The sequence below is a fragment of the Gadus chalcogrammus genome, chromosome 13, assembly GCF_026213295.1.
Source record: "Gadus chalcogrammus isolate NIFS_2021 chromosome 13, NIFS_Gcha_1.0, whole genome shotgun sequence".
Taxonomy (NCBI): Eukaryota; Metazoa; Chordata; class Actinopteri; order Gadiformes; family Gadidae; genus Gadus; species Gadus chalcogrammus.
Window position 1 is genome coordinate 24,473,668 of NC_079424.1, and position 27,865 is coordinate 24,501,532.

At 43.3% G+C, this 27,865-nt stretch overlaps 1 protein-coding gene across 1 annotated transcript; it reads left to right on the plus strand.

Annotated features, from left to right (window-relative positions):
* Positions 1–456: 456 nt before the first annotated feature.
* LOC130401511 (protein phosphatase Slingshot homolog 1-like) lies at positions 457–27,865 on the plus strand. Its single transcript, XM_056605320.1, has 12 exons — positions 457–465; positions 706–827; positions 1,788–1,856; positions 3,263–3,328; positions 4,438–4,632; positions 16,063–16,156; positions 18,853–18,981; positions 19,458–19,504; positions 19,588–19,734; positions 19,892–20,092; positions 25,052–25,641; positions 27,039–27,865. The coding sequence occupies exons 1-12, from the start codon at positions 457–459 to the stop codon at positions 27,863–27,865; spliced, it is 2,496 nt and encodes an 831-aa protein (XP_056461295.1).

Sequence of the window (27,865 nt, forward strand, 5' to 3'; positions counted from 1 at the left end):
TTTTGCTTTGTATGGATTTCTGGTTGAGATCTGCATGAAGATTCTTCTCCCGCTGGGATTTCTCCCATCTCTGTAGAGGTAGTGGGGAACCTCAGTGGTAGTGGCGAGCTACCCAAAGCAAGGACTGTTATTTTGTTACAAAGATTCAGATTTTCCCAGTGACTGGATGTATTGAGAAACTGTGGTTGATATCTCATGTTTTTTTATTTATTATTTTTATTTTACTTCTTTAAATCCACACAATATAGCTCTTAAAAACGTACCTGTTGATTGTGTGAGTCTTTTACTCTGTCACTCAATGCATATTGCTAATACCGCTTTCTCCTATAGCGATTTAGACTTCTGATTTTCTGGCCCACGAGTGAATTAATGCACTGATAAATATATCTGTATCTCCCAGTCTTTACCATCGACGGTTAGAGCTGATGCTGGTTACACTTTGCTTTCAGCATTAAAATGCACCCTGTAGCTTTTCTTTTCATCACTGTTTGATGCTCATTCTTTTGATTTATTTATAACTTCAAGTGTTCCATATGTCAAGGTTAAATGGTAAACTCCACTCAACTGCAATGATGACTAATGATGAATACCAGCATCCCGCATTAAATTGGAAATCTTTGCTGGCGGTCAGTAATTGTTTTTTTTTGCTTAAGGCTCTTTGGGATGGTGAAAATGTCATTGAGTGTGGTTTTGGTCGGTCTGTAGGCGGTTCGTCTGGAGAGTGGGTGGTCGGAGCGCGTGCGGTACATGGTGGTGGTGTACACTAACGGCCGCCAGGACACGGAGGAGAACATCCTGCTGGGGATGGACTTCACTAACAAAGACAGGTAGGAGGAACTCCTGACCACTTTCACCTCCATCACCCTCTACCAACACCACCCTATCCATCCCCACCAACACCCTGATCACCATCACCCCCCCCGCCTTCACCATCATCACCTTTTATTATCTCCATCACCACTAGAGCTGAACGATTAATCCAATTCTAATCGTCATTGTAAAAAAATTTATGCTAAAGTCGGAATCAGAATCACCTGGCCACGTTGGGTTCACTTGTATGCGACACAACTCTATCCTCCACTCAGGTGACATGCGAATGAGAGCAGTAGATGAAGAAAACAACTTGCCCCGCTACGCTTTGATTGGTTGATGTTGACTGACAAAAACCCGACCGAATAACACCGCCAGGGAAAACTGACCGAAATGATCCAGAGTATAACTCCATATGAACGAGATTCAAAACGGCACAGCGAAATGACTAAGGAGAGAGCGGAGTTCATAGGGAAGGATTTTAGGTTTTCATGTGGTCAAGTGTGGTCAAGTCGCACATTGTACATGTTAACATATTAGGTATTATTACATACATGTTTATTATGAGTGATAGAGACACATATTGGTTATTTTTTTTGATTCTGCATTTTAGTTTGCGTGATTTGTTACTGACTGGAGATCAGTAAGATGTTTTAATACATTCTTAAATTCATCTCAACACATTGGACTGGCCTACAGGAAAGAGCAGTTTATATGTTGACTTATTGCAATGTTGTGTTTTTCATACTACAAATTGTTCAGCCCTCATCACCACCATCAACTTTACCTCCACAACCTTCACCAAATCCATCCCCTTCAAAACCATTCTCTTCAGTGCCCCATTTCTGAAATTAGAAACACTGCAATATCCTTTAAATACATTGAGTCATCCCACTGGGCACGTAGCATAGGAAACTAATTTGTGTGGTTGCTATCATTTCTCACACATTGTCCCTCACGCTTTGCCCTCCCATCAGTAAGAACTGTTCCATTGGCATGGTTCTTCCTCTGTGGAGCGACACTAAGATCCACCTGGACGGAGATGGGTGAGTCCTGCTCTCTGCTGCCCCATGCTGTGTAGTCAGTGGTTACCATAGACTAGAGCAGACCTGTCAAACACCATATACGGCCAGCTACCTAATTTATGTGGCCCACAAGGGCTTTAAAGGCGCGTCTTAAAAAAATAAGACGTGCAAAATGATGGCGTCTATCTATAACAGATAGACGCCATCATTTCGCACAACTATTACTAACAAATGATAGAGTTGAGGGAAGGCAATTTAATTAAATCCAGTGATGGACTGTCTTCTCTAGATATGTATAATTGTTTTATTGTATACATTTTCTCCTGCATAAATTTTATGTATTAGGGATATACCGATACCAGTACTCTGACTCGGGCCCGATATTGTGCTCATGTACTTGTAATACTTCCCAGATAAAACAACCCATTCCGCTTTACGCATCGTCACTTAACGTTGAAGAGCCAATGAAGCCAAAATGTTTGTTTTTTTAAAGGTAATAATCTGTCCTACATGATTGTCAACACAGTAATCAATGCCATTGTATGACCAAACTATGACCAAAATAATGGGCACCAGTGGCGTGGTTTGAATGGACGATGGGGTTCTGCCTGAGCAGCGGTTGACTGCCCCGGCCCGAGAGAAAGTGGAGCTTTTCGGAAACTTAACGCCAATTGTGTGTGGATGGTGAAGCTATGTCTTTGCAGCCATTTATTTAATACCCGTGTCAGATAGCAAGGATTCCCTATATATACACCTATAGTATACTATGGTTAACTTTGCTACGGTGTATGGCGCATTTCATATATAACATTGCTCCTTATAGCTCATTATAACTCATACACAACAACGGTACTCAAAGATCACAAAGTTGCCTAGGGTCGTAACCATGGCGATAACACTTCCCCCTCTTTCCTAGAACGAGGTTTTAAATAGAGCCGGAGAGCCGGTGAACTGCCCAGACAGAGCTCCACACGCCCAAACAGTCCGCTGCCCAGATAGAGCTGCACACGCCCATGCAGACCGCTGCCCCAACAGAGCTCCCCACGTCCACACAGACCGCGATGCCGGTGCCCCTTGGTCGTGACATCAGACTACCTCCGAAAAGGTAGTCTGACATCACTAAAGAACGCTATCTGCATTCAGCTGGATGGAACGTTCACATAGTGTTTTAGGGAGAATGGCTAAATCATAGGTGATAAAATAGCATAGATTACTATTTTTACGATCACAAAAGACAAATTTCAATGTTTAAAACCAAAAATATGTGGTTTTGGATTCACTTGCTCTTTAAACTGTAATGCTATTATTTAGTACTCCCTCACTCATCGGTACCTATATTGGCGAGTACCGAAGCGCGTATCCGGCGACTAAGTAATCGGAGAAAAATTGGAATCGGTGCATCGCTAATCTCAATTATACCTCCCAAGGGGGTTTACAGTGAACACGGTGGAGCGAACTCACGTCTTCAAACCGGTCTCAGTACAGGCTATGTGGTAAGTAGTACAAAGTGCTGTGTTTGATATCAACAACTTTTTCATCCCAAATGAATTGAGTTTTTTTTCTGAAGAATTTATCCACTTTTTTCCAGTGGAAAAAAGTGGATTACCAAGCACATAGAAAGTGTGTTCAAGCTCTGAAAGAACACCTCAGAAAATGTGTGTCGTGTGCTGTGTTTGATATCTACATTTACATTTAGGGCATTTAGCAGAAAATTTTATCCAAGGCGCCTTACAGGAAGTACATTTGTCAAAAGAAAGAGAAACAACAATATATCGCTGTCAGTACAGTTAGGATGTTCATAGAGCCAAGTGCCAAGTACTAACAATCGCTAGGTTAACCCATTCCCTGTATACAACAAAGATAGCTAGGATAAGACACTACACAATGCCAAGTAATATTGCCAGCTGCCAGGACGTACAACCTACAATAAGTGTGCGTAAGAGGGGTGTTTTTTCGATAGTAAGGGAGAAGAAGGGGCGGTGGGGGGGTACCGCCCCTGCTATACAGGGCCCAGGTGAACTCTGAACAAGTGAGTCTTGAGTCAATTGCGGAAGCTGGTGTACGACTCACATCGGCAGGGAGCTCGTGCCCCCACTGCGAAGAGTTGTTACTTTTGGCTGCTCTTAGCGATTGTGGTACCAGGCGCTCAGCTTAGGGAGTTGAGCCAGAACCATCATTTGTAGAGCCAGAACCATAATTTGGTTTTTGTAGACCAGAACCATCATCTTGAATCTGATGTGATATCAACGACTCTTGCATCCCAATGAATTGATCCAAGTTTTTTTTCTGAAGAATTTAACCACTTTTTTCCCTGAGTTCTACTAGGTTCAGGGCAACTCAACATAAAAAACAAAAAAATCTCGGAATTATCATTTCTGGGCTCCGAGTTGTCCGACTTGATGTCAGTAGCGATATCAAACATGGGTGTTTGTTGATGATTTAACACATAATTTGATGTGTAATTATGCAATATGTGTTTGTATCATTTTTCATATGTGTATGTGATTATAGTAATATGTGGTATTTAATAGCTATTGTACAAATTAAATTAGTTTAACAGTGCTTACTGGCATGTTGTTGAGTCCTCCTTCCCCGCTGGCAGGTCGGCCCTGCAGATCCTGCACAAGGCTTGTGAGGTGTCGCGCAGACACAACTACTTCCCCGGGGGCATGGCCCTCACCTGGCTGGGCTACTACGACAGCTGCGTCTCCTCGGAGCAGAGCTGCATCAACCAGTGGAACGCCATGAAGGACCTGGAGACCACGCGGCCAGTCTCGCCCGACATGTTCGTGGACAAGTCAGTGTAAAGTCAATTGAGTATAGCTCTCCTATATCAAAGATCCAGTCCCAAAGGGCTTCACAGGCCACAGTTTATGACCCCTGCCTAGTCACTAAGCCCCCAAAAGAGTAAGGAAAAGCTCTGTTAATAATACAGGAAGAATTATTGAGAAGGAACTAATTTGCATGTATTGCACATTACTTCAACTATATATGAATTACATAACATTATACACATTACCTTTTATATAAATCTGAATATTGTGCACATATGATGTACAAAATCGAAACATTTAAAAAATATCTTCATATATTTGTATGCATACATTTATTTTGTTTGTTTTCTAAATGATAGACACAAAGCGTCTGTAAGTGTCTATTATTTTTATTATTATTACTATTATTATTATGGGTCCGATTGGCCCCTATTGTTTCTGTAACGTTTTATTGCCCCTCAAATTCTGTAAGTCATAATGCAGCCTATACCTTAAATCGAAAACTCTTGAGATTTTGTGGCACTGCAGCAAAAGGTGGAGCTATTGTAATTTTTTTTATAAATTAGGCTTATTTCTCCTCATCAGATTGACCTGGTCTCAAAATTCATTCAGAATATTAATCTCTAGAATCAGACGCGTTTATAAAACCCTCTTAGGTTCTTATGCCCTAAAAATGTATACTTTTCCCACAATTTTATATTAAAGCTAAAAATTATAAAAAGATTCACAGGCTACAAAAATAATCAAGAATTCAAAAAAACCGCCACATAAAATCTTTAGACCAAGCCTCACAAAAATCATCACAGAATTTGTTTTACTTAGTTCCATTTGAGAAATATTGGCCAATAAAGTTGGAGCAGTTAGCCCATTTTTCTTATATGACCATTTTGTTATTGTATAAAAAAACATACGACTATTATTAGGCGGATACCAATACCCCCCACTACTAATATAGCAAAATTGTGTCACTGCACCCAAAGGTGGCGCTATTTAAAAAAAATATGAACCAGCCTTATTTCTCCTTACGAGAATGACCTGGACTCAAAATTCTTTCATCAGATTAATCTCTAAAATCAGATGCATCTATTTCACCCTGGTCTTCTGCTCTAAGTTTTTTTACTTTTCCCACAATTTCATAGAAAACCCAAACGTCCAGAGTCTCAACCCATTTGGCCTATATGACCATTTTGTCATTGTATAACTACCATACGGCTATCATTAGGTGGAAACCATTAACAGTGCAAATTTTCAGATCTGTACTCTTTTAAAAAAAAACGTAATTCTCTTGTGAAATGTGTGCTTGGAGTTTTCTTGATGTTGTGCGCTTATCAATCGACATTTTCACCATGTGAATGAGGCTTCACGCAGTTCAGGAATGTCATTGGCTCAACCGGATAATCCCGTGTACTTAGGTTGAGAGTGCAAATCCTGATTAGAGCATTATGAACAAGCTGAACATGACATTCTGTCATCGCCACTCATTTAAGAAACACAACATTGAACAGCACCTGAAATTCATCAGGTGTTCAACATTTGGGCTCATTAGTTTCCAAGAATTGGTCTACCAAGACACAGTATGGCATTAAAGTGTAATTCCGGCGCAAATTGAGCCCAGGGTCTTTATTTTGGCATGAAAACCCATCAAATATACCCTCCAGATACCTTTTTCATTGAAAATCGAGTATTATAGTTTGCCCGATCAATGTTTGGCGTCCATGTTATTGGCTTGGGGCATTGAGTTTCGCTTCCAAATCGAGAGACGCCGAGATCGTTTATTGGCCTGTGGCATGTGCCACCGCGACCACTGACATACCATGGCATACGCCGTTCAGGAACGGCATATGCCGTTTAGAAACGGTAACTGCCGTTCAGGAACGGTAAGTGCCACCGGGACCACTAACATACCATGGCATATGCCGTTCAGGAATGGTAACTGCCGTTCCCAACAATGGTATATGACACCAGCACGCCCCGCCTCCTCTGTATAATTTCAAGACAAGTATTGACGTAAATGTAAAGCCATATACATTTGGTTTTTATTGACATATCAAAACATAACGCCGTAAATAAAGGGATTTATACGTTTCTCTTGTCCGTTCTGTTGGCAGGATATGTGCGATCGGTTTGTTGTTGCTTTTGAAATGACAGATGCTTTTGAAAACAGCAGGACTTGCTCCGGTGGAGGTAGTTAGCCTAGCCACCTAAACAGGTCTGACTAAACGATAACAGAGATTTAGAGCTGCTGTGTTCCAATATCCATACTATCCGCACTCATTATACTTAGTTTGAGTACGTAGGGCGTTCCAATTAAGATCAGGGCGAAAAGAAGTGTACTGAAGGGACCCGGATGGTATACTCCAAAACGGTCAAACCGCAGAGTGTGGATTGATGTACACTAGGGATGAGTCGGTCGCGACCGATTCGTTACAACGAACGAATCCCGAACGTGAACGACAAGAACTGGTTCCCCAAAACAAGAAGAACTGGTTCTTTGATTTTTTTTTTTTACATAAACCAAAAATATGGTCACGTAAATAAAATATACAAACGAACAGAGCTCCGTCTCCCCGCGACTTATATTGATTGAGTCTACAACGTTCTCAAAGATTCAGCCAATGAGAGGTAGCAATGGTGTTGCAATGGCACCTGGGTAAACAAATGACAAGGCGGTACCGTCGAATATGCGCGCTTTCTCTGTCTGACGTATCTTGGGTCATACCATTCGACGTGGGGCCACTCATATATCCCCCTAAATTTTTTTGAAAATAGACTTGACCTCCATCTGTTTATTGGATAAACACATTTCCCAATCCCAGGAGTCTTTGCTCCATTCTACGTCAATTTAAGAACAAACAAAGAAATTAAACTGCAGTTCGTATTTATTATTTATGACCATGAAAGTTCTGTAATGCCTGAACAATGAAGAATTAAATGTAAAGTAAAATAAAATTATAAATGTAAAACCATGAATGAAATATAGAGAGTAAGCAAGTGGTAGAAATATTGGTGGGACGTTCGGTTATACTATATAGCAGGCATCTCCAAACGGCGGACCGCGGTCTTGACGGTCCTGTCCGGACCCATGACCAATTTAAAATAAAAATAATAAAAAAAAGTTTTTTTATTTTTAATTTTTTTTAAGACGTAATCTGACGTAACGAACAAATCAAAACGACCGAATCAAATAAACGAATCGTTATAGTGAACTGAACTGAAAGAACTAGTTCCCGGAAAAGAATAATTTCGCCCATCCGTAATATACACTGTTCTTACTCTACGGCAGCCATCTTATGGTGCGGCCACACCAAACGCGTATCTCGCGTAATTTTTACGCGCGTAACGCGCGTAAAATGTTGCTTGACCATTTTGTGTCAAAAATGGGCATACGCTTCTAACGCGCCCACGCTCCTAACGCGCCTAGATGAGTCCATGTCCATGCAAGTGAACGGAGCGTTCCCTCTTCGTCATAACTATCAAACCAAACATCCTTCACATTCACCGAGCGAACATTACGAAAGTAAAATGCACATTTCTCGCTAAAAATGTTTCCATAAACGCATTTAATCGTGTAACTATGTTACTATTTCCACCCAGAATAAAGAAAGTTGTCGGCCGTGGCTGCGCTGGAGTCCAAGGTAGGAAACCCAAACGCCGCCGTGTTTGGGTGATAGAGTTTAGATCGGGTTAGATTAAATAATCTCGGATATAAATAACAATAATCGGGTTAAATAACTTCACATGGTGTGTCTGGTGTGTTTCCAGCATTCGTAGTGTTGATCAGCAGATATATAGTCCGCCAAGACGTTGAGGTTGCTTAGTAACAAGAGACTCTGTCGGAGCGTTCCCTCTTCGTCATAACTATCAAACCAAACATCCTTCACATTCACCGAGCGAACATTATGAAAGTAAAATGCACATTTCTCGCTAAAAATGTTTCCATAAAAGCATTTAATGGCGTAACTATGTTACTATTTCCACACAGAATAAAGAAAGATGTCGGCCGTATGCTTCTGTCCAAGCTCACTACTCTCTGCCAGTGACGTCGGGTCAAGCTCAACGCTGATTGGGCAACGCGGCTAATCGTCATGCGTATGAGCGTAAAAAGTTACATTTTTTGAACTCTTGAAATGTACGCGCGTATATGTACGCGCGTATATATACGCGCGTTACGCGCATAAATATACGCGCCTCATACGCGCGTAAAATGTTGCTTTTATGGCAAGCCATCCCCCCAAGAAAGCGGCATCATTTAGACGCGTATCACCTTCATTACGCCGTAAAATACGCCGTAAAATGTAGAAAAACTGCGTATTTTACGCCGTCATGCGCAAAAAAGCGCCGCTTTTTACGCCGCAATTAAGCCTTTCAAGAGCGCACGTAAAATACGCGCGTTTTGAACATCAAAACGCGCGTAAAATAAAAAAACTTGGTACATTAATGAAGTGAAATAGCACCATAGACCACCATCTAGAGTTCTAAATTAAAGCACATTACTTTAACTTCTGCCACATTGCACTCTCTCCCTACAAGCTTTAAACTTGGTGTGACTCATTCCCATAGCAACCCAGTCTCACCAATATGCGTACAGATCGCACGGTTTGACACTTTCAAAATGCGTGCAGTGCATACGCCAAATGACCATTTCGCGTGCATATGATACGCAAAACCCAGCATTAACTACTGTGGAGGGCGGATACATCCATTTCGCGTGCATATGATACGCAAAACCCAGCATTAACTGAATGGGAAATGCAATATTTTAGGACAGATTCACCATTAAACGTGTTTCAAATGACATTTCTAGCGAGAAATGTACTTTTTCCTTGAATAATCTTCAGTCAGTGAATGTGTATGATCTTTATTAATCTTTATTATCTGAATGGGAAATGCTATATTTTAGGACCGATTCACCGTTAAACGTGTTTCTAATAACATTTCTAGCGAGAAATATACTTTTTACTTGGATAATCTTCAGTCAGTGATTGTGTCTGATCTTTAGTTTTATAGTTATTAGGAAGATTGTATCGGCTCGCTCGCATGTTTCAACCGGTTTCAACGACGTCAGGTTGTTAGGGACGCTGCTTTCGCTAAACTAGCAGCTCACGTGTTTCCTGCGTTTGTGTTATTAAACCGTTACTTTATGTAACTTTTAATGATATCATCTTGTTAGAAACACGTATATCTGAGAGCCAACCCAGTCGCCAAAAGCATACGTTGACAGTGTACGTTTTCGTGAACACTGGATTACGTCGCATTTTAACATAAAATAGCGTGTTATACACACACACACACACACACACACACACACACACACACACACACACACACACACACACACACACACACACACACACACACACACTGCATTTCGCTGCTAAATAAATAAATAAATACTAAGGCAGAATAAAGAATAAATTCATTCATTATCATTCAACTTCAACATGTGTTATTACAGTATAGTGGTGGAGGGATGACGTATGTTGGCCAACCCGGAAGTGAGCGTCGCCCTGGGTTCCCTTGACAAAAAGCCAACGGGTTTTTCCATTTGATTTTGGATTATTGCAGAAAAATTAGCATCTTTGAAGCACCTCCTCAAAAACTGAAAATAAATAAAAATAACTGTGCTCCAAAGAAAGAAATGTAAACCAATGCATTCCGAATGGGAGTGTTTCTCAGATTTTTCCATGCTACACAGAACGAAATGTAAACCCATGCAAATAAAGACTTCATGGTCATAATCATTTAAATATCATTAATCTCCTGAGGGTGGTATTCTATTTTTTTCAACGGGGCTGCATCCAGTCACTTGACCGTCATGGTTGCTATGGTGGTTGCTATCGACCTGCCCCTCTAATCCTTACATGGCTCTAAAAACCACGCGGCAAATGAGCTGCCGTAAATTGTGTTGTTTTTGTCGTAAACTAGGGTCCGATGGTTAAAAAATAGACAGATATTCCAAGGTATCCTTAAAAGGCAGCTTGGATGTTTTTATTTTCTGCAGTTTAGACTTCTTCTATAACCTATTTTTGAAAGCAAAACACCAAGCTCATTGATTTAACGAGGCAGGGTTATTTGAAACAATTTATCAAATAAATATTTATGAGAGGTCATTCCTTTGTCGTGGCAATTTCTGTATCAGATATTGCGTCTAAGCAGATGAGATATTTAGATGCAAAAAAGCACACAATACTGTTGACAATTAATGATTATATATATTTGTAATAAAAGTACGAACAAAGATACATCACAACATGCATCAACAAACAACATAACAGGCATACATTACAATAATCTGAGGCCTCAGATGGGAGCTCCTCTTTGCGTGTTACTTCATTCTCTGAAGGTACGCTCAGACAAGTCCACTGAGTGTTTGAAAGTAATGAGTTCTTATTCACTTCGGTTGGCTTCTGGAGGGGGTGTCCCCCCCATAAAACCAACAGCCTTTGTTTACCAGATGGTAATCTTTTCTATTGAAGCCCCCCCCGATGCCATTTGAGGGGTCGGCAGCCGTGAGTGACCTTCTGGCCTCGTTGACGCTAGCCAGGGGGTCGAGGAAAACAAGCCCATACATCAAAGCATTGCTTGTAATCTGATTTACAACACACGAAAACATAGGAACAGGCAGGCAATAAAATGCATCACACGACTCTCGAACGTTCAAACTTTAAATGACCCAAAAGGAGAGCAGAAGGCAGACACTATCTAAAATTACACAGAATAGCAACAAAACTTAAATTCATATAGACCAAAACAATACAACATGTAGATTTTCCATCACACCTTCTCCTGAGTTTTCTTCCTATTTATGTCTAGTGTACAACCCTACTGTCCACAAGCATCACCCCCCCCTCCCCATATGGATTTGGAGAATTGTTGCCACGTCCCAGTGGTGGAGGTATCATATATATGAAAGAGGGCATTCAATTATACTATAATGTCTGATCAATTAGGAGGCCGAAGCCCTAAAGGAAGTGATGCAATAGGTGACTGGGTCGACAACATTTAAGTAAGCTTTACTTTGAGGTCTCTTATATATCAAAGGGGGTCTCAAAGGACGCATACGCTTCAACCTGTGGCTCCAGCCCTACAGGAAATGACTCAGCAAGTGCTCCATCTCGTTGCACCTGCACCCAGCGGCTCGCTTGCAAGATTTTGGCCTGAAGTTATTCCCAGACCTACACCGTAGCCATCCAACCTGCATATCTGAGAATCAGGCCTCTCTTTAACAATGACAAAAATGTATGAGAGAAATACACATTAACTTTTGTCTCATAAGCGGCGTGGTGCCGGCTCCTTTTGACCTTTTGACCCCAGACTTCTGGGGGAATAGCTGAATCAATTCATTAGTCAATCAGAAGCATGTAAATATCTTCCCGGTGGCGTAAGAGAGCGAACAAGGTGTCCTTCAACATCTACGCTTCCAGGCGATTGCAACGGTGCCACACATGAGCATATTCGAACATGTTTAATGGTAGTAATTAGCTGTCGAAATTGGAGGCCTTAATCAATAATGAGCAGCTATTGATTTGCTTCCCGATAGAAATTTGTGACAAATGACATGTTATTTAGCATCTACACGTTGAGCTGAGTCCAATGACACCAAGCATGACACTCTAGAAAATGGTAACATGTATTTTACATGGTACACCTAGGTCTAGGACATGATCTCGGTGTAGCAAGAGGGCGAGCTTGATCTCATTGGACTCAGCTTAACGTGTAGATGCTAAATAACATGTCATTTGTCAGAAATCTCCATTGGGAAGCAAATCTATAGCTGGTCATTATTGATAAAGGCCTCCAAAATCGACAGCTAATTACTACCCCGAAACATATTCAAATATGATCATGTGTGGCACTGTTGCAATCGCCTCGAAACGTAGATGTCAAAGGACACCTTGTTTGCCCCGTTACGCAACCGGGAAGATATTTTCATACTTCTAATGGATTGATTCATATTTTAAGGTTCTCGGAGTGAGACTTTAAGCGGCTGCAGCAGAAGTGTTGAGACGAAAGATGATATCAAGACATTTATAGAATATTCCCATTCACATTATGATTCTTCGTCATAACATCCGACCAAACATCCTTTACAGTCACCGAGCGAGGATTATGAAAGTCCAGGCCCCCCCTTCCTGCACTCGGGGTCCGACCGGGCCAAGTTTCGGGGGGGTCCCAGTTAGGCCTTAGAATAAGGTATTCAAATTTCAGGGCGGAAGGACCTTCCTATCTCAAAAACTGTTTTTCCACCACATTCTGAACCATTAGGTCTTGCAGGTAACACTTCTGAGGGGCTTAGTCCAAATGACAGTCCATTTGGGAAAACTTTTTTTCTCTAAGGGCTAGAACTCCAAATCTCGGATATGTCGTTCTCGGGGCCCCGGGAAATGTGTGTAAACATTTTAGCATCCCTAGCTATCTCGAAAAGGCCGGAAAAGGGGCATGACCTCCAACAGTACAGTAAATGTACATAAGACAGAGGTTAGTTTGTAGTCCCCATTTTTTGTGGGATGGAGGTGTACATTTGTGGCTTAAGGTGTGTAGACACAGCTGGCCTGTGGCCACGTTTTTGAAGTCTTGGGTCAAAAGGTCAAAAGGAGCCGGCACGACGCCGCTTATGAGATAACAAAAAGTTAATGTGTATTTCTCTAATAACTTTTTGTCATTATTAAAGAGAAGCCTGATTCTCAGATATGCGTGTTGGATGGCTGGGGTGTAGGTCTGGGAAGAACTTCAGGCCAAAATCTTGCAAGCGAGCCGCTGGGTGCAGGTGCAACGAGATGGAGCACTTGCTGAGTCATTTCCTGTAGGGCTGGAGCCACAGGTGGAAGCGTATGCGTCCTTTGCGAGCCTCTTTGATGGATAAGAGACCCCAAGGTACATCTTACTTAAATGTTAATAATAAATAATAATAAATTAAATTGATATAGCGCTTAATATGGTACTCTAAGACGCTTTACATATTGCCCTATCAAAACTATGTAAGACAGACTAGGAATAAAAGAAAAACAGAGGTTAAACATGAGGAATAAGGTGGTAATAATAATAATGGATTGAATTTATATAGCGCTTTTTCCTAGACACTCAAAGACGCTTTACATTGAAGTAGTAGTTAGGTGGGGAAGGCTAGTGTGAAAAGGTGTGTTTTGAGGGCAGATTTGAAAGAAGAGAGGGTTGGAGAGACTTTGATGTGGGAGGGGAGTGAATTCCAAAGGGTGGGGGCAGCAACTGAGAAGGCCCGATCACCCCAAGTCCGTCGCTCAGTCCGTGGAACTTGTAGCAGGTTGGCAGAATTGGACCTGAGGAATCAGGAGGGGGCGTGGTGATGGAGGAGGTCGGCAAGGTAGGGGGGGGCTAGGCTGTTGAGGGCCTTGTAGGTGATGAGTAAGATTTTGTAGTTGATTCTGTGTTTAATTGGAAGCCAATGGAGTTCACGGAGGACAGGTGTGATGTGTTCTCTGGAGCGGGTACCAGTGAGGAGGCGTGCAGCTGAGTTCTGGACATATTGAAGTTTTTTGAGGACTTTGTTGGTGGTGCCGTAGAGAAGACCATTACAGTAGTCAAGCCTGGATGAAATGAAAGCGTGGATGAGTGTCACAGCAGCGGTAGTTGACAGGTTGGGGCAGAGGCGGGCGATGTTTCGGAGGTGGAAAAAGGCAGTTTTGGTAATATGGTTAACATGGGGGAGGAAGGAGAGAGAGTGGGGTCCAGGATAACTCCAAGGTTACGGATTTTGGTGGAGGGGGTGATGGTGGAGCCGTTAAATTAAAGGACTTGCATATGTAGATTACAGTTACAAAATATCGCTACAATCAAGCATTGCACGTTGTTGACAGAAGACGCACTGCACACGTGATTATCGCATAGAGTGAAGGACAGCTCAAGCACCGGAGAGGCGGAGAAGACGACCCATCTACAGCTTGAAGTCAAGAGAGAGAGATGGTTCGTGTTTGTGTTTTCCCCGGCTTCGGAAAACAAATGAAAAGTTACACCCCAGAAACTTTCCATAGACTGCCATCGCAGTACAATGATCTCTGGTAGACCAGTGGCTGGTGATCGGGCCTTCTCAGTTGCTGCCCCCACCCTTTGGAATTCACTCCCCTCCCACATCAAAGTCTCTCCAACCCTCTCTTCTTTCAAATCTGCCCTCAAAACACACCTTTTCACACTAGCCTTCCCCACCTAACTACTACTTCAATGTAAAGCGTCTTTGAGTGTCTAGGAAAAAGCGCTATATAAATTCAATCCATTATTATCGAGATGCTGATGCAGAAGGATTACGGTGTCTGTAGTGCTCATTTCGATAAGGACGACATCCTTCCTAAAAGAGCTGCTGACCCAAAGAACCCAAAGAAAGTGTCATTGAAGAAGAATGCTATTCCAGGAGTGCAGCAAGTGGCTACGGATAGACTTGAGGTAGGCTAAAGTTGTTTGCTTATTTGTCGTGTTATAGGCTATAGGATTGTTCACAATTGGTGTGGGGGAATAAATCGAGGTTAGCCCACCTGGACAACTCACAAGATCATCTTTCACTTTCTCAAATGAAGTTAGGGCTTCCAGGACTTATAACTTTGTTTCCTGACGCATCCCCCCCCACACCAATTGTGAACAATCATATCTAACACGACAAATAAGCAACAACTTTACCTCAAGTCTATCCACCATTGATTGACCTGGACTCAAAATTATTTCAGAATATTATTCTCTAGAATCAGACGCATTTATAAAACCCGGATAAAAAGATTCATATTCTACAAAAAGAATTCACCAAAATCGCCAGAAAAAAACTTTAGACCAAGCCTCACAAAAATCATCGGACAGAATTCGTTTTACTTAGTTCCATTCGAGATATTGTCCAATAAAGTTGGAGCAGTTAGCCCATTTTTCTTATATGACCATTTTGTTATTGTATAAAAAAACATACGACTATTATTAGGTGGGTACCAATTCCCCCCACTACTAATAAACCCAAATTGTGGTACTGCACCCAAAAGTGGCGCTATTTAAAAAAAAATATGAACTAGCTTTATTTCGCCTTACCAGATTGACCTGGACTCAAAATTCTTTTTTCAGGTATATGTTTGAAGAAAGCCCTTAATTCACTTGAGAAATGTGTGCTTTGAGTTTTCTGGATGTTGTGTGCTTATCAATAGACATTTTGACCATGTGAATGAGGCTGCAGTTCAGGTTTATAAGTGGAACATCTTTCCTTAAATATGACAATTATATGTTATATTTATATATCTTCCATTAGTGTGTTCTAGACTTTTCATTTTGCTCGGACCCCGTTAATCTCAGTTTGCGGTTATACTTATTATTATTATTATTATTATTATTATTATTATTATTATTATTATTATTATTATTATTATTATTATTATCCTATCATAGGCAAAATACTGTAGAGGCTCCCAGTGCATTAGGTTACAGTGTCAGCGGTCTGTATGGTCTCCTAGGCCGTCAGAGAGAGAGTGCACCGAACGACTCCTGAAGGCCCAGCTTCGCAGTATCATGAGTTACCAGGACCTGGACAACGTCACGTCCAAACAGGTAAACGAAAAATAAAGCACACCAGTTTCAGTGTTTCCCACAGGATTTTTTCTTTCAGCAGCGGTGGTGTGGTCCCCGAACCCTCTAGGGGGGTCTGGGGGCATGTCCCCCCGGCCTAAATTTTTTTGTACCCTTTACATTGGAATGCATGAATCTGGTGCACTTTGAGAGGAGAATATGCACTTAAATCCTATTCAAACCGTCCTGTATTACTGTAGATGGGATTATTGGTGTTGCTTTGCCTTTTGTGTCTTCATTTACAGATTTTTATATTTTTGTATAGTAATATTTAAACAAAAAATGCCACAACGCAAATATAATTTGCACAATTTATTTACAGATTTTTGCCTAATGCTTAAACACTAAACATGGTTGCTATGCCCAAAGCATAACTGTTTTTTACATAAGACACTTTGTTCAAAAATGAAATCTCCTGCAACAATGGGCAAAACACATCTTTTTAAATTATAAACCTAACTAAAATTTGAAAAGAACACAGACTCACACACATGAAAAGTAAAAAATAAGGCTAATTGAATACCAACCAGTGTGAGCCTTAGCACTACAAATAGACCTCAGGTGAGCTCAGCTCCTTTGTGAGACAGTGAGAGTCAGGGGAAGAGGACAAGAGAGCGATGATAAGCTTGTTATTGCTTGAAACACTTCTTCTTAGTCTTGGGAGTCAAAAAGTGATGAGAAAATTATAAAATAAATATAAGTTATACATAATATAAACTATTCATGATCTTTTAAGAAGTCCTTAGGTTTTTTCCCTGCATTTATGCTAATGACCACATGCTTACAGGCGATTAGCATAAATCCCTAACTAAAATACGCGATGAAAACGGATTTTATATGGCAATAAAGAACAACATTGGATCTAACAGTATGGATTCATTTTTCAAAGTTCCCGAAAATACCTAGGCTATAAATTCCTGACTGGATATAAGCTCCTGTAAAGGCTATGAGTGATCCCAAAAAGAGCGACAACACGCACACACACACATAGGCCTACACACACACACACAATACTAGAGGAAAAACGGCACGGAGGTTGCGGTTTATAGATACAAATTGTATCTATAAACCGCAACCTCTGTGCCGTGTTAAAAACCCTCTGAGCCCAATCATTTTATTGTATCATACAATAAAATGATTGGGCTCAGAGGGTTTTTAACACTGGTGGTCATGTAGCGACACATTTTAGCAACTTACTTTCTCTCTCTCTCTCTCTGTCTGTCTCTCTCTCTCTGTCTGTCTCTCTCTTTCCTTCTTTCTTCGATCTTCCGCTTCACTCGCTACTGCTAGAATCAATGTAACTTTGCAACCGTGTAGGGTAGCCTACTGCCAACAACTGCCACACTCGCTGTGTATTTTTCTTCTTTGATGTTGGTTACGTGACGATGTGCCGCGTGCTGCGCAATTGACGTTACGCGCTGTACATTTTCTAAAAGGAGCTACGTAAAAAAAAAAAAAAAAAAAAATTAGGAGAAGGATTTTTATTGCAGGGGCGGAGAAAGTTCAGCAGCGGCGGCGTGCCGCTGCTGTGTGAACGTGGGGGAAACACTGAGTTTCAGGTAGCGGGTTCCCTGGACTGTCGGGAATTTAGGTTTCTGGACCGCTGATTCATTTTTGAGGAAAGAGTTCTCTCCATCACGGATAGGTTGAACCTGAAAAATGTGTGTTCAAGATTGAGACAGGCTTCATAAGCCATCATCTATCGCACCCTTAAAATGGGATTGATCAGGGGATTCCCAAGCCACTAATGCTATTTCAGTGATTTTACTGGTTGGATGGGGGGATGATTTGTGCTATGGCACAATGGAAAGGCTGATTCCATGAGACGAGGTGAAGGCATCAAGTGTTCGCCACGTTTGACTTGGTGATAAAAATAACAAAACGTCTAACAAAATTTGTAACATGAACCTAATTACTGTATATTTGAAGAGAGATGGCGCTCCAGTTTACTATACAGCCTTCTGCATACTCTGAACAGGAATCAATTCCCATCAGTAAACAACATTAGTAAAGTTTGTAAGCTATTGCTAGAGACCCCGCATCTCGGCTACGTAGGCTACCGTCAGACTCCTGGCTCCTGTGTAGTGTGAAAGGAGCCAAAGTTGCTCCCAATTCCCAAATTACTTCAGTAAAGACAAGTCAAGTTGATTGTCAAGCCAGCAACATATGTGACCAACAAGGAGGAAAACTTGTAATACAATAGTTTTGGATATGAGACGAAGGAAGTGGCCAATGCAGCCCTGGCCGAGTTATCTCAGAGTTAGCCTGTTATGAACCAGTTTTGCTCACATCATGGCGCACATCATGACTGGCCATGGTAACTGAAGTGAGAGTAGTCTATCTTGGTATGTTGTATGTTGGTTATGTTGTATCAAAACTAGGGATGGAGGATATGAAAACGAGTATTACAGTCAAGGTCACCTCAGACCTTCACATCATAACAATATTATGAATATTATGAATTATTGATGTACAACAATGAATTATTTGTGGATATGAGCCAAAAATAAGAGTTAGGCTAGTGGCTAGGGTCTTTGTCTCCCACCGAAAAGGTTGTGAGTTACGAAACCCTTATGTCCTATCAGCCAAAGTGTCTGCCAAATCAGTAAATCAAACCAGTAGCAGTAATAATGATAATGATGCCACTAAGAAACAGTCAAGAGCTATCTGTGTTTAAGATCCGCACAGAGCTGGAGCAGCATATGAGCTGCAACCTGAACGAGTACAAGGAGTTTATCGACAACGAGATGCTTCTGATCCTGGGTCAGATGGATAAGGCCTCACTGATCTTCGACCACCTCTACCTGGTAAATACTTGCTAGTAACTGCCAGGCTAGTGCACCAGTTAACATGCAGAACATTCCATTACTTATATTGAATAATAGATCTATCTTTCTATTCATGATATTTTCAGTAAATATAACATTAACATTTTCAGTTTTTATTGTTTTCTTGTCCTTGTCAGACAAATCAGGCAATAAATGTATTCATATGTTGTCTTGAATAGGAATATGTTGGGCTGTGGTAACATGTGATGGCCATTTTCCATGTGGGGGGGGGTTTGATAGTAATGGTGAGTGTGTATACTTAATCCACGTCAAGGCACCCAGATCTCCCATACAGTTGATACTATCCATTACCTTTTTATATGACTTCAAAGCCGCAAAAGGTTGTCTTCCAGATATAATAATAACATCTTTGACAGAGTCTGGATAACAGCTACTGTAGCGAAGGGTGGTACAGAATGAGGAGCAGTGTTGACGAGGTGTTTGTTGTTGCCCAGGGCTCAGAATGGAACGCGTCTAACTTGGAAGAGCTGCAGGAGACAGGGTGAGACCTGCTTTGACCCAAGATAAAAACACAAACAATCATTTGAAGTGTAATTGACAAAATCGGTGACGCCCTCTCGCCAGAGTTGGCTACATCCTCAACGTGACCCGGGAGATAGACAACTTCTTCCCTGGGACATTCTGCTACCACAACATACGTGTGTATGATGAGGAGGCCACAGACCTGCTGGCCCACTGGAACCATACCTACCACTTTATCCTCAAGGCCAAGTGAGTGTGTGTGTCTGTGTACATATTTCCATCTGGTTTTACCTTAAAGGACTACTTTGGAAATATATGTTCAATCTATTTAAGTATTATGTTATGTTTTTTTCTAACCCCGTAATCAAATCAAATGGTCATCTCGAATGCCACCTACCGCTAACAGGAAGAACAACTCCAAGTGTCTGGTGCATTGCAAGATGGGTGTGAGCCGCTCGGCCTCCACGGTGATCGCCTACGCCATGAAGGAGTACGGTTGGTCTCTGGAGAAGGCCTACGGCTTCGTCAAGCAGAAGAGGAGCATCACCAGGCCCAACGCCGCCTTCATGAGGCAGCTGGCCGAGTACGAGGGTATCCTGGACGCCAGGTAGAGCACTTGCACCGCACCCAAGCCTGGAGGAATCACCGCTCACAGGGTTCTGCTGACATCAGTACCTCCAAAATCAGATTGTTCACGAATATCAGTATAGCCTTGGCTAGGCAGAAATGTATCTACACATATGTGGCCTTATGTTGTGAACAAAGCCCAAGCCAGGGCCACTCGTGGGCTGTGTGCTTATATCTATGCATCTATATATCTGTCCATGTGTTATGTATACATCTATATAGCTATCTGTGTGTTATATTTATACATCTATACATCTATCTATTTAAGCAATATCACACGAGAGGGAGTGCTGTTGTACTGAATATCAGTACAACAGGTACAAGGCTGTAGGTACGAGTGCTGAAGATAATCACAGCCGTGCTGATATTCAGTACAACAGCACGACCTCGAGTGTGATATTGCTTTTATACAAAAGTTCTACAAGCACCATTTATTAGTTAACAGCAATAAGCAACAACATGTTATGATTTGTTTGTTTATTTATTGATTTATTTGGCTCCGCTAACGCAAATAGATCCGCAACTGGACTGGGACTGAACTGTTGCCAAGCCACACATAAACACACTAGCTTGCTAGTTTGTATAGGTCTACAGTTACTGCAGACCAGCTAGCCTACCTTTTTTGCTCTAGGTTTGCGCTGAAGTATCAGTGCAGGCTTCTTTCCTTCCCTTCGTCCTCTTCTGACCATTAGTAATTCAACTCAAATTTTATGGAAACATCTTCATCTTTGCGGTGCAAAGTTTGATGCAATCTAAGCTACATAAAGACTGTTAATAAAATGAACGGTTATTAGAACACTTGTAAAGCGGAGTGATCCATGTATAGTTAAAAGTCCCAGTGCTATTATACTCTATATCAGTACTCATGGAATGCCTCTTGTCCAATCAAATTACTTGGTCGGAACTAACTGTTGTATAAACATCTTTAATCTGTCTATTAGTTTTATCTAAACACCTATACATCTATCTGTGTTATATCTATACTAGGGATGTCAGTTTCCGTTAATTTTGCTTTCGATAGGCTGACGACCATTCCCATTGCAAAAACAAATGTTCACTTAAACTGTGCGCGCAAACACGGGGGGTTAATGTAAGTTCATACAGTGCATTTGTGCAGATGGAAAATCGCCTTCTAGTTTACATATCAGATGCTTTGTCATGTAGATAAATACACTTGTATTGAACATAATGAGGTAAAATATTTGGAGGTAATGTTTCCGGTGGCCCTCGCCCATGCGAAAGAGCAGTAGTTGTTCCTAGTGCATTCCTCAGATGAAAATGATACATTTCAGAAAATATCACAGCAGTGCTAGTAATAGCCTAATAAACATTTTGTTATACTATATAAAATCTTTAAAAGGCATTAGAAGTTGCAGGACTGTTTTCCGATCAGTGATAAATTGTTTAATAATCCTGAATCCATGATTGTTTTTTTATGTGGACATATGCCCGATGCTAAATCGTTGTGTTGACTTTTCTAGGAAAGCACAACATTTGTCGTTTAAGTCTCTAAGTCTCTAAGTGTGTGAATTGACACACACCGCTGACGACAGACGTTTTTATCCAAAGCGACTGTTGCACAATAAGTGCAAAGGGATATGTTCAAAAAGTTCAACGGTTTTTATTCGCCATTTGTGCATAAACCAGACAGTTCAAACACATTGGAATTCTTGTGCAGGGCTTCTCAAGTACAGTATTAATACAAAGAGAGAGAGATCGAGAGAGAGAGAGAGAGAGAGAGAGAGAGAGAGAGAGAGAGAGAGAGAGAGAGAGAGAGAGGGCGCAGCACAATAAATAGTAATAATAAAAAATATTAAAAATTTTAAAATTTGAGATAAGGACAAATTGCATGTTGTGCATTGCATTTCAGAGAGCACCACAGTAGATAGTGATTTAAAATTAAAAAATTAAAAAATATATATACATATTAAATTAAATTGAATTCAGCAGTGCAACCATACTGTATAAACACATGTAGCAGCGTTATTGCACGTAGGAAGTGGGGGTAGGGTGGTGAGTATATATTTAAATAAATAAATTAATAAAATACAATATTGCATATTGTATTTTTTCAGATGTTCTCTGTTAATGCCATCAGTCGCACTGTTGCAGGGAAGAAGCTATTGAAGAATCTTGTTGTGTGTGTGATGATACTGTCCGCTCTACTGTGTCTGAGTCTGTATTTGCAATGTTTGTTATTGAGTAGAGGGTGAGCTGGGTGGAGGGAGTCTCTAATGATTCTCACTGCCCTTTTCCGACAGCGCTGACTGTAAATAAAGTCCATGGAGGGAAGTGTGGTCCCAGTAATCCTTTCAGCAGTCTTTATGACCCTTTGGAGTGCCCTGCTCTCTGCCTGTGTGGTATTCCCGTACCAGACAGTGATACCTGAAGTGAGAATGCTCTCTACTAGTCCACTGTAGGCCAGGGTGAGAGGATGCTGGTTTAGTCCCGATTTCCTGAGCAGTCTGATGAAATATAGCCGCTGCTGGGCTTTTTTCACTGTGGCAGCAGTGTTTAGAGACCAGCTCAGGTCAGACATCACCTGCAGTCCCAGGAATCGGTGGTTGTCCGCCCTCTCCACCTCAGTCCCTTGGATGGTAAGGGGCTGCAGGGGGGCAGGACGCCTCCTGAAGTCTGCTATCACCTCTCTTGTTTTGGCTACGTTGAAGATGAGGTCATTCTCCTCTCCATAGATGAGAATATCCTCTATCACACTCCTGTAGCCTGACTCGTCACCCCCCTTGATGAGGCCCAGGATGGTGGTGTCATCAGCGTATTTGATGACAATGGTGTTATCATGTGTGGAGGCACAATCATGCGTGTACAGGGTGAAGAGTTTGGGACTGAGGCAGCAGCCCTGTGGTGAACCTGTGCTGACTATAAGCTCAGCAGAGACCCGCCTCCCCACTCTCACCACCTGTGGTCTTTCAATCAGGAAATCTAGGATCCAGTTACAGGTGGGAGTCGGGACACCGAGGTCTGTCAGTTTACCAATCAGCTTGCCCGTGCGGATGGTGTTGAAGGCAGAGCTATAGTCCAGGAAAAACATTCTGACATATGTTCTGCTGTTGTCCAGGTGTTGCAAAGTGTGATGTAGGGCTATGGCCACCGCATCATCCACTGATTGGTTGGGGCGATAGGCAAACTGGGATGGGTCGACAGTGTCCGATACTGTGTCGTTTATGTGGGTAAGAACCAGCTTTTCTAGGCACTTCATGGGGGCTGAAGTTAGCGCCACCGGCCTTAAGTCATTCAGCGTGGATGAATTAGGCTTTTTTGGAACCGGTATGATTATGGATGATTTAAATACTCGGGGGACTACTGCCTGGGATAGGGACAGATTGAAAATGTCAGCATACACACCCACTAATTGTTCCCCACAAGCCTTCAAGATTCTTGGATGAACGCCATCTGGTCCCATAGCCTTATGGGGGTTCACCTGCTTCAGAGCCCTCAGAACCTGTGCGTGTGTAACCTGGAAGGCAGTGTCCATGGAGTTACAGGGGGCTTTTGAGGGAGTGTCTGTGTTCAGCCTGTCGAACCTGGCATAAAAGTTATTAAGGCGGTCTGGAAGGGTGGCATCTCGGGTGTCTGGGGTCGTCATGGTAGTCCTGTAATTCGTAGCTGCCTGGATTCCCTTCCACATGCTGCGCGTGTTGTTGTTCAGGTAGAGGCTTTCAAGTTTTTTGGAGTGGGCCCTTTTTGCAGCTGTGATAGACCTCTCAAGGTCATACCGGGCTCTTTTATATTCCTCTTGACCTCCTGACTTGAAGGCCTCCCGTCTAATTCTGATGTTTTGTTTTATGTCCCCATTAAACCAAGGTTTTTGGTTAGGGAACACACTCACAGATCTTGGGGGGGCACATATAGACGTGCACCAGCTGATGTAGTCGCTCACAGTCTCTGTGTAGTCGTGGATGTTGTCTGTGGCATCTCTGAAGATGTTCCAGTCTGTGGCCTCCAGGCAGCCCTGCAGACTTGCCTGTGCACTGTCAGTCCAGGTGTTAACAGTTTTAATTGTGACTGGTCTCGCCTTGAGCCTCTTGATGTATGCGGGCCTTAGTATTATTGCTAGATGGTCAGATTTGCCGAAATGTGGTAAAGGTGCAGCGAGAAAAGCATTTTTAATGTTGCTGTAGCATTGATCCAGTGTTTTGTTTCCTCTGGTGGGGAAAGTCACAGACTTATACAGTTTTGGAATATATTTCCGAAGGTTACAGTGGTTGAAGTCTCCCAGAATGATGAAAGCAGCATCAGGGTAAGAGTTGTCATGCTCACTGATCGAGCCGTGCAGTTCTTTAAGTGCAGCCTCCTCATTGGCAGAGGGGGGGATGTACACAGTGCTCACAATTATGCATTGCAGTTCTCTGGGTAAATAAAACGACCTTAGCCTTACCGTCAAATATTCCACGTTTTCCGAACAGGATTTGGAAATAATCCTGCAGTCCTTGCACCAGGATTGTTTGACGTAGATGACCGTTCCACCTCCCCGGGTTTTACCGCTATCCCTAGCGCTCTGGTCCCCCCTGAAGACCGTATATCCGTCCAGTGTCACAGCCGCGTCAGGTGACTTTTCCCCCAGCCATGTCTTGCAGAAAAACAACAAGGTGCAATCCTGGATGTCCTTCTGCGTGGATATCCTCACATGAAGCTCATCCATTTTGTTTCCCAAAGAATGGACGTTCGCGAACAGTATGATCGGGAGAGTTAGCCTCCCTGTTGTGACCAAACGCCCGAAATGTTGAACAAATGTTGCGACTGTTTGTGTGTTATATCTTTATATCTATACATCTATATAGCTCTCTGTGTTATATCTATACATCTATACTTCTGTCTGTGTTTTAAATCTATACATTTGTCTGTGTGTTACATCTATGCATCTGTACTTCTGTCTTTGTGTTATATCTATGCATCTATACCTCTTTCTGTGTGTTTCCAGTAAACAGCGCCACAACCGGCTCTGGCACCCGGACATCGACTGTGAGATGTCCACTGACGGCCACCAGGGGATTTCCCAGTGCTGCCAGTGGGCCCCAGCGGAGCCAGGTGGCGTGTCCCCCTCCCGCCTGACCCCGGGCTGGGTCGGGGGGCTGGACGTGGACCCCGCTTACAACAACTACTACTTCCGACGACTGTCGGACTCTGCGCTGGAAAGCGAGCCTTCCACGCCGGTGCGCGGCCCGGGCCCGCTCCTTAACATGGACAAGGTGTTCATTCAGATCGAGGATGTGGAGCGGGACGCGCTGCTGGACGACGAGGGTCCCCCGCCCCACCTAGGGGCCGGAGGCGGCGGAGTCACGGCGGAGGGCACAGCTGGCCTGGGGGCCCTGGAGGGCCGCCTGGAGTTCAGTACCGTAAAAGAGGAGGACGAGGAGGAGGTGCGCAAGGAGGAGGCAGAAATGGAGGTGCTGATGCATCCCAATGGAGGAGGAGGAAGGGAAGGCACAGGGATGGACTTGGTATCACTGAATGAGAGTTCAAACAATAACAATAATAACAACAGAAACAACAACAAGCGCCTCGCTGTAAGTTTTGAAACAAGAGCAGCATGTTGACCACCATGCTGTGGGACCGCTACAGTGTTTCAGCATAATCTCTAACCACACCTGCTGCAGAGCAATGCAGCCATCATTTATTTTGCTTTAACCCCCCCACCGTCTTTAGTTTTTAGTCCCTGTGTGTGTGTGTGCGTGTGTGTGTGTGTGTGTGTGTGTGTGTGTGTGTGTGTGTGTGTGTGTGATTAGGAAACCACCCCTTCAAACACCCATGAACTCCACCCAGTGTCTCGGCCCAGGACCAGAGGAGACCCTCCTTCTCTGGACACTAAGCCTTGACTTAAAGGGTACGAAGAACTCACCCTGTGAGCTGAAACTTTCCAATACGGAGCTCTTCCTGCAGCCTGCCTGTAACCCCCCCCCCCCCCCCTCCCTCCTCCTCCTCTTCCTCCTCCTCACCTTCACAATCCCCGCCTCATGGAGGCCCAGATGATAGTAGCCAGGATGAGATGGAGGTGGGGATTGTGCTTGAGGGCAGCTTCCTGAGCTGCAGAGTATGGAGCCTCGTACGGAGGAGAGCCATTCTGCGACCCTAGTCCTACCCAAGCACCAGACCCACCAGTGCCTGGTCCTCCCCAAGGGCCTGGTCCTACCCCAGCAGCAGACCCCCAAAGGCCTGGTCCTCCCCCAGCATCAGACCCATCAGGGGGGCCTCATTACAGAAACTTCCTAACTCTGAAATCCTATCCTATATTGAGATAAGAAGGCATTAAGGGGGTTTGGTATTACAGAAGGAGGTTTCCTAACTTAACTTGGGAAGAAATCATATTTTATCTTAAGATAGGACTTTAGCCATTACAGAACTATCCTAAGTTAGGAATTTTTTAGTTAGGTGGCCATACACCCTGTCCTAAATTCAAAATAACTGTCAATAACTGAAAAGAATGGCAGCAGCACTGCTAGTAGGTCTGTATGACAATGAAGACGAGCAGCATCAGAACAGAAACGTGATGGCTAAAAGGCTACCGAGACTGCATAATGATTTGTTAAATTTTCCTGACCATATTTTAATTTTATTTTATCGCCTGCAAAGACATTTAATTTTGAATTTGGTGGAAGAATTACTTTACTACTTTATTACTCCTCTTCTTGTTCTCTTTACCGATACCCACCATGACTGTAATACTAGTGCTACTAGCTTGCCATTATTAACAAAGTTGTAACTTGTTCTATCAATCTCGTGCACATTCTGAGTGCAGAAACAGACATAACCTGACGATTGCCGATCGAAAAATCTGATTGACAGAACAGTTAGGATTACCTAAGATAAGATAGGAGGCCAAAGATATGATAGGAAACGGCCAACAGGTTAGGGACTGCTTCTGTAATAGGAAGTTAGAATTTTTCCTATCTTTGAGTCCCTAACTTAAGTTAGGGACTTAGCACCAGACCCACAAGGGCCTGGTCCTCCGCCAGCACCAGACCCCCCAGGGCCTGGTCCTTGCCCAGTACCAGACCCTCCAGGGCCTGGTCCTCCCCCAGCACCAGACCCACTAGGGCCTGATCCTCGCCCAGCACCAGACCCCCAGGGTCTGGTCCACCCCAAGCACCAGACCCTTCAGGGCCTGGTCCACCCCCAGCCCCCCAGGGCCTGGTCCTCACCCAGCACCAGACCCACCAGGGCCTGGTCCCCAGCTGCGCCCAGCTTCTGGAGAGGCACTAAGAGCGCTTGCTGCTGCAACACACCTGCAGGGGCCCAAAGAGGAGCTCCCTCCCCTCCGAAGATGAGGAAGACCGGTCTCACTTCCCTGGGGACCTCCTCTCGTCTTTCACGCCGTGCACTGCGGAGGTGCAGCTGCACGCCAGTCGGGTCTCCTCACCCGGATGGCTGGTTCCGGCAGCGAGCGCTGGAGATCGAGGCACGCACACGTTTGGCGGGCCCTACCATGCCCTCGCATCTCAAGCACTCCAACTCGCTAGCCAAGCTGGATGGCCTCCAGCTGTCCAGCCATGACCTGTGCTCCGCTTGCTCCTCGGACGCCGCCTCCCTTGCACTGTTTGTGTCCGAGTCCCCGGAGCAGGCCCCTACGTGGGACTGTCTCGCTATGGTCAACATCCCCTGCTCAGGGCCCAGGAAGGCAAGTGGGCGGACCTCGGAGGGAGAGCTGGCTGGAGGAGACTGGGAGGCGAGGAAAGCCTTCCCCTCCCCTTGTCTCCATTCCTTTGAGGAGGTTGGAACATGGGACTCCTCAGGGTGA

Coding starts and splice junctions, on each gene's coding strand:
- LOC130401511 (XM_056605320.1), top strand. Junction 19,505..19,587: donor GAAGAGCTGCAGGAGACAGG/GTGAGACCTGCT, acceptor CCCTCTCGCCAG/AGTTGGCTACATCCTCAACG. Junction 20,093..25,051: donor GAGGGTATCCTGGACGCCAG/GTAGAGCACTTG, acceptor GTGTGTTTCCAG/TAAACAGCGCCACAACCGGC.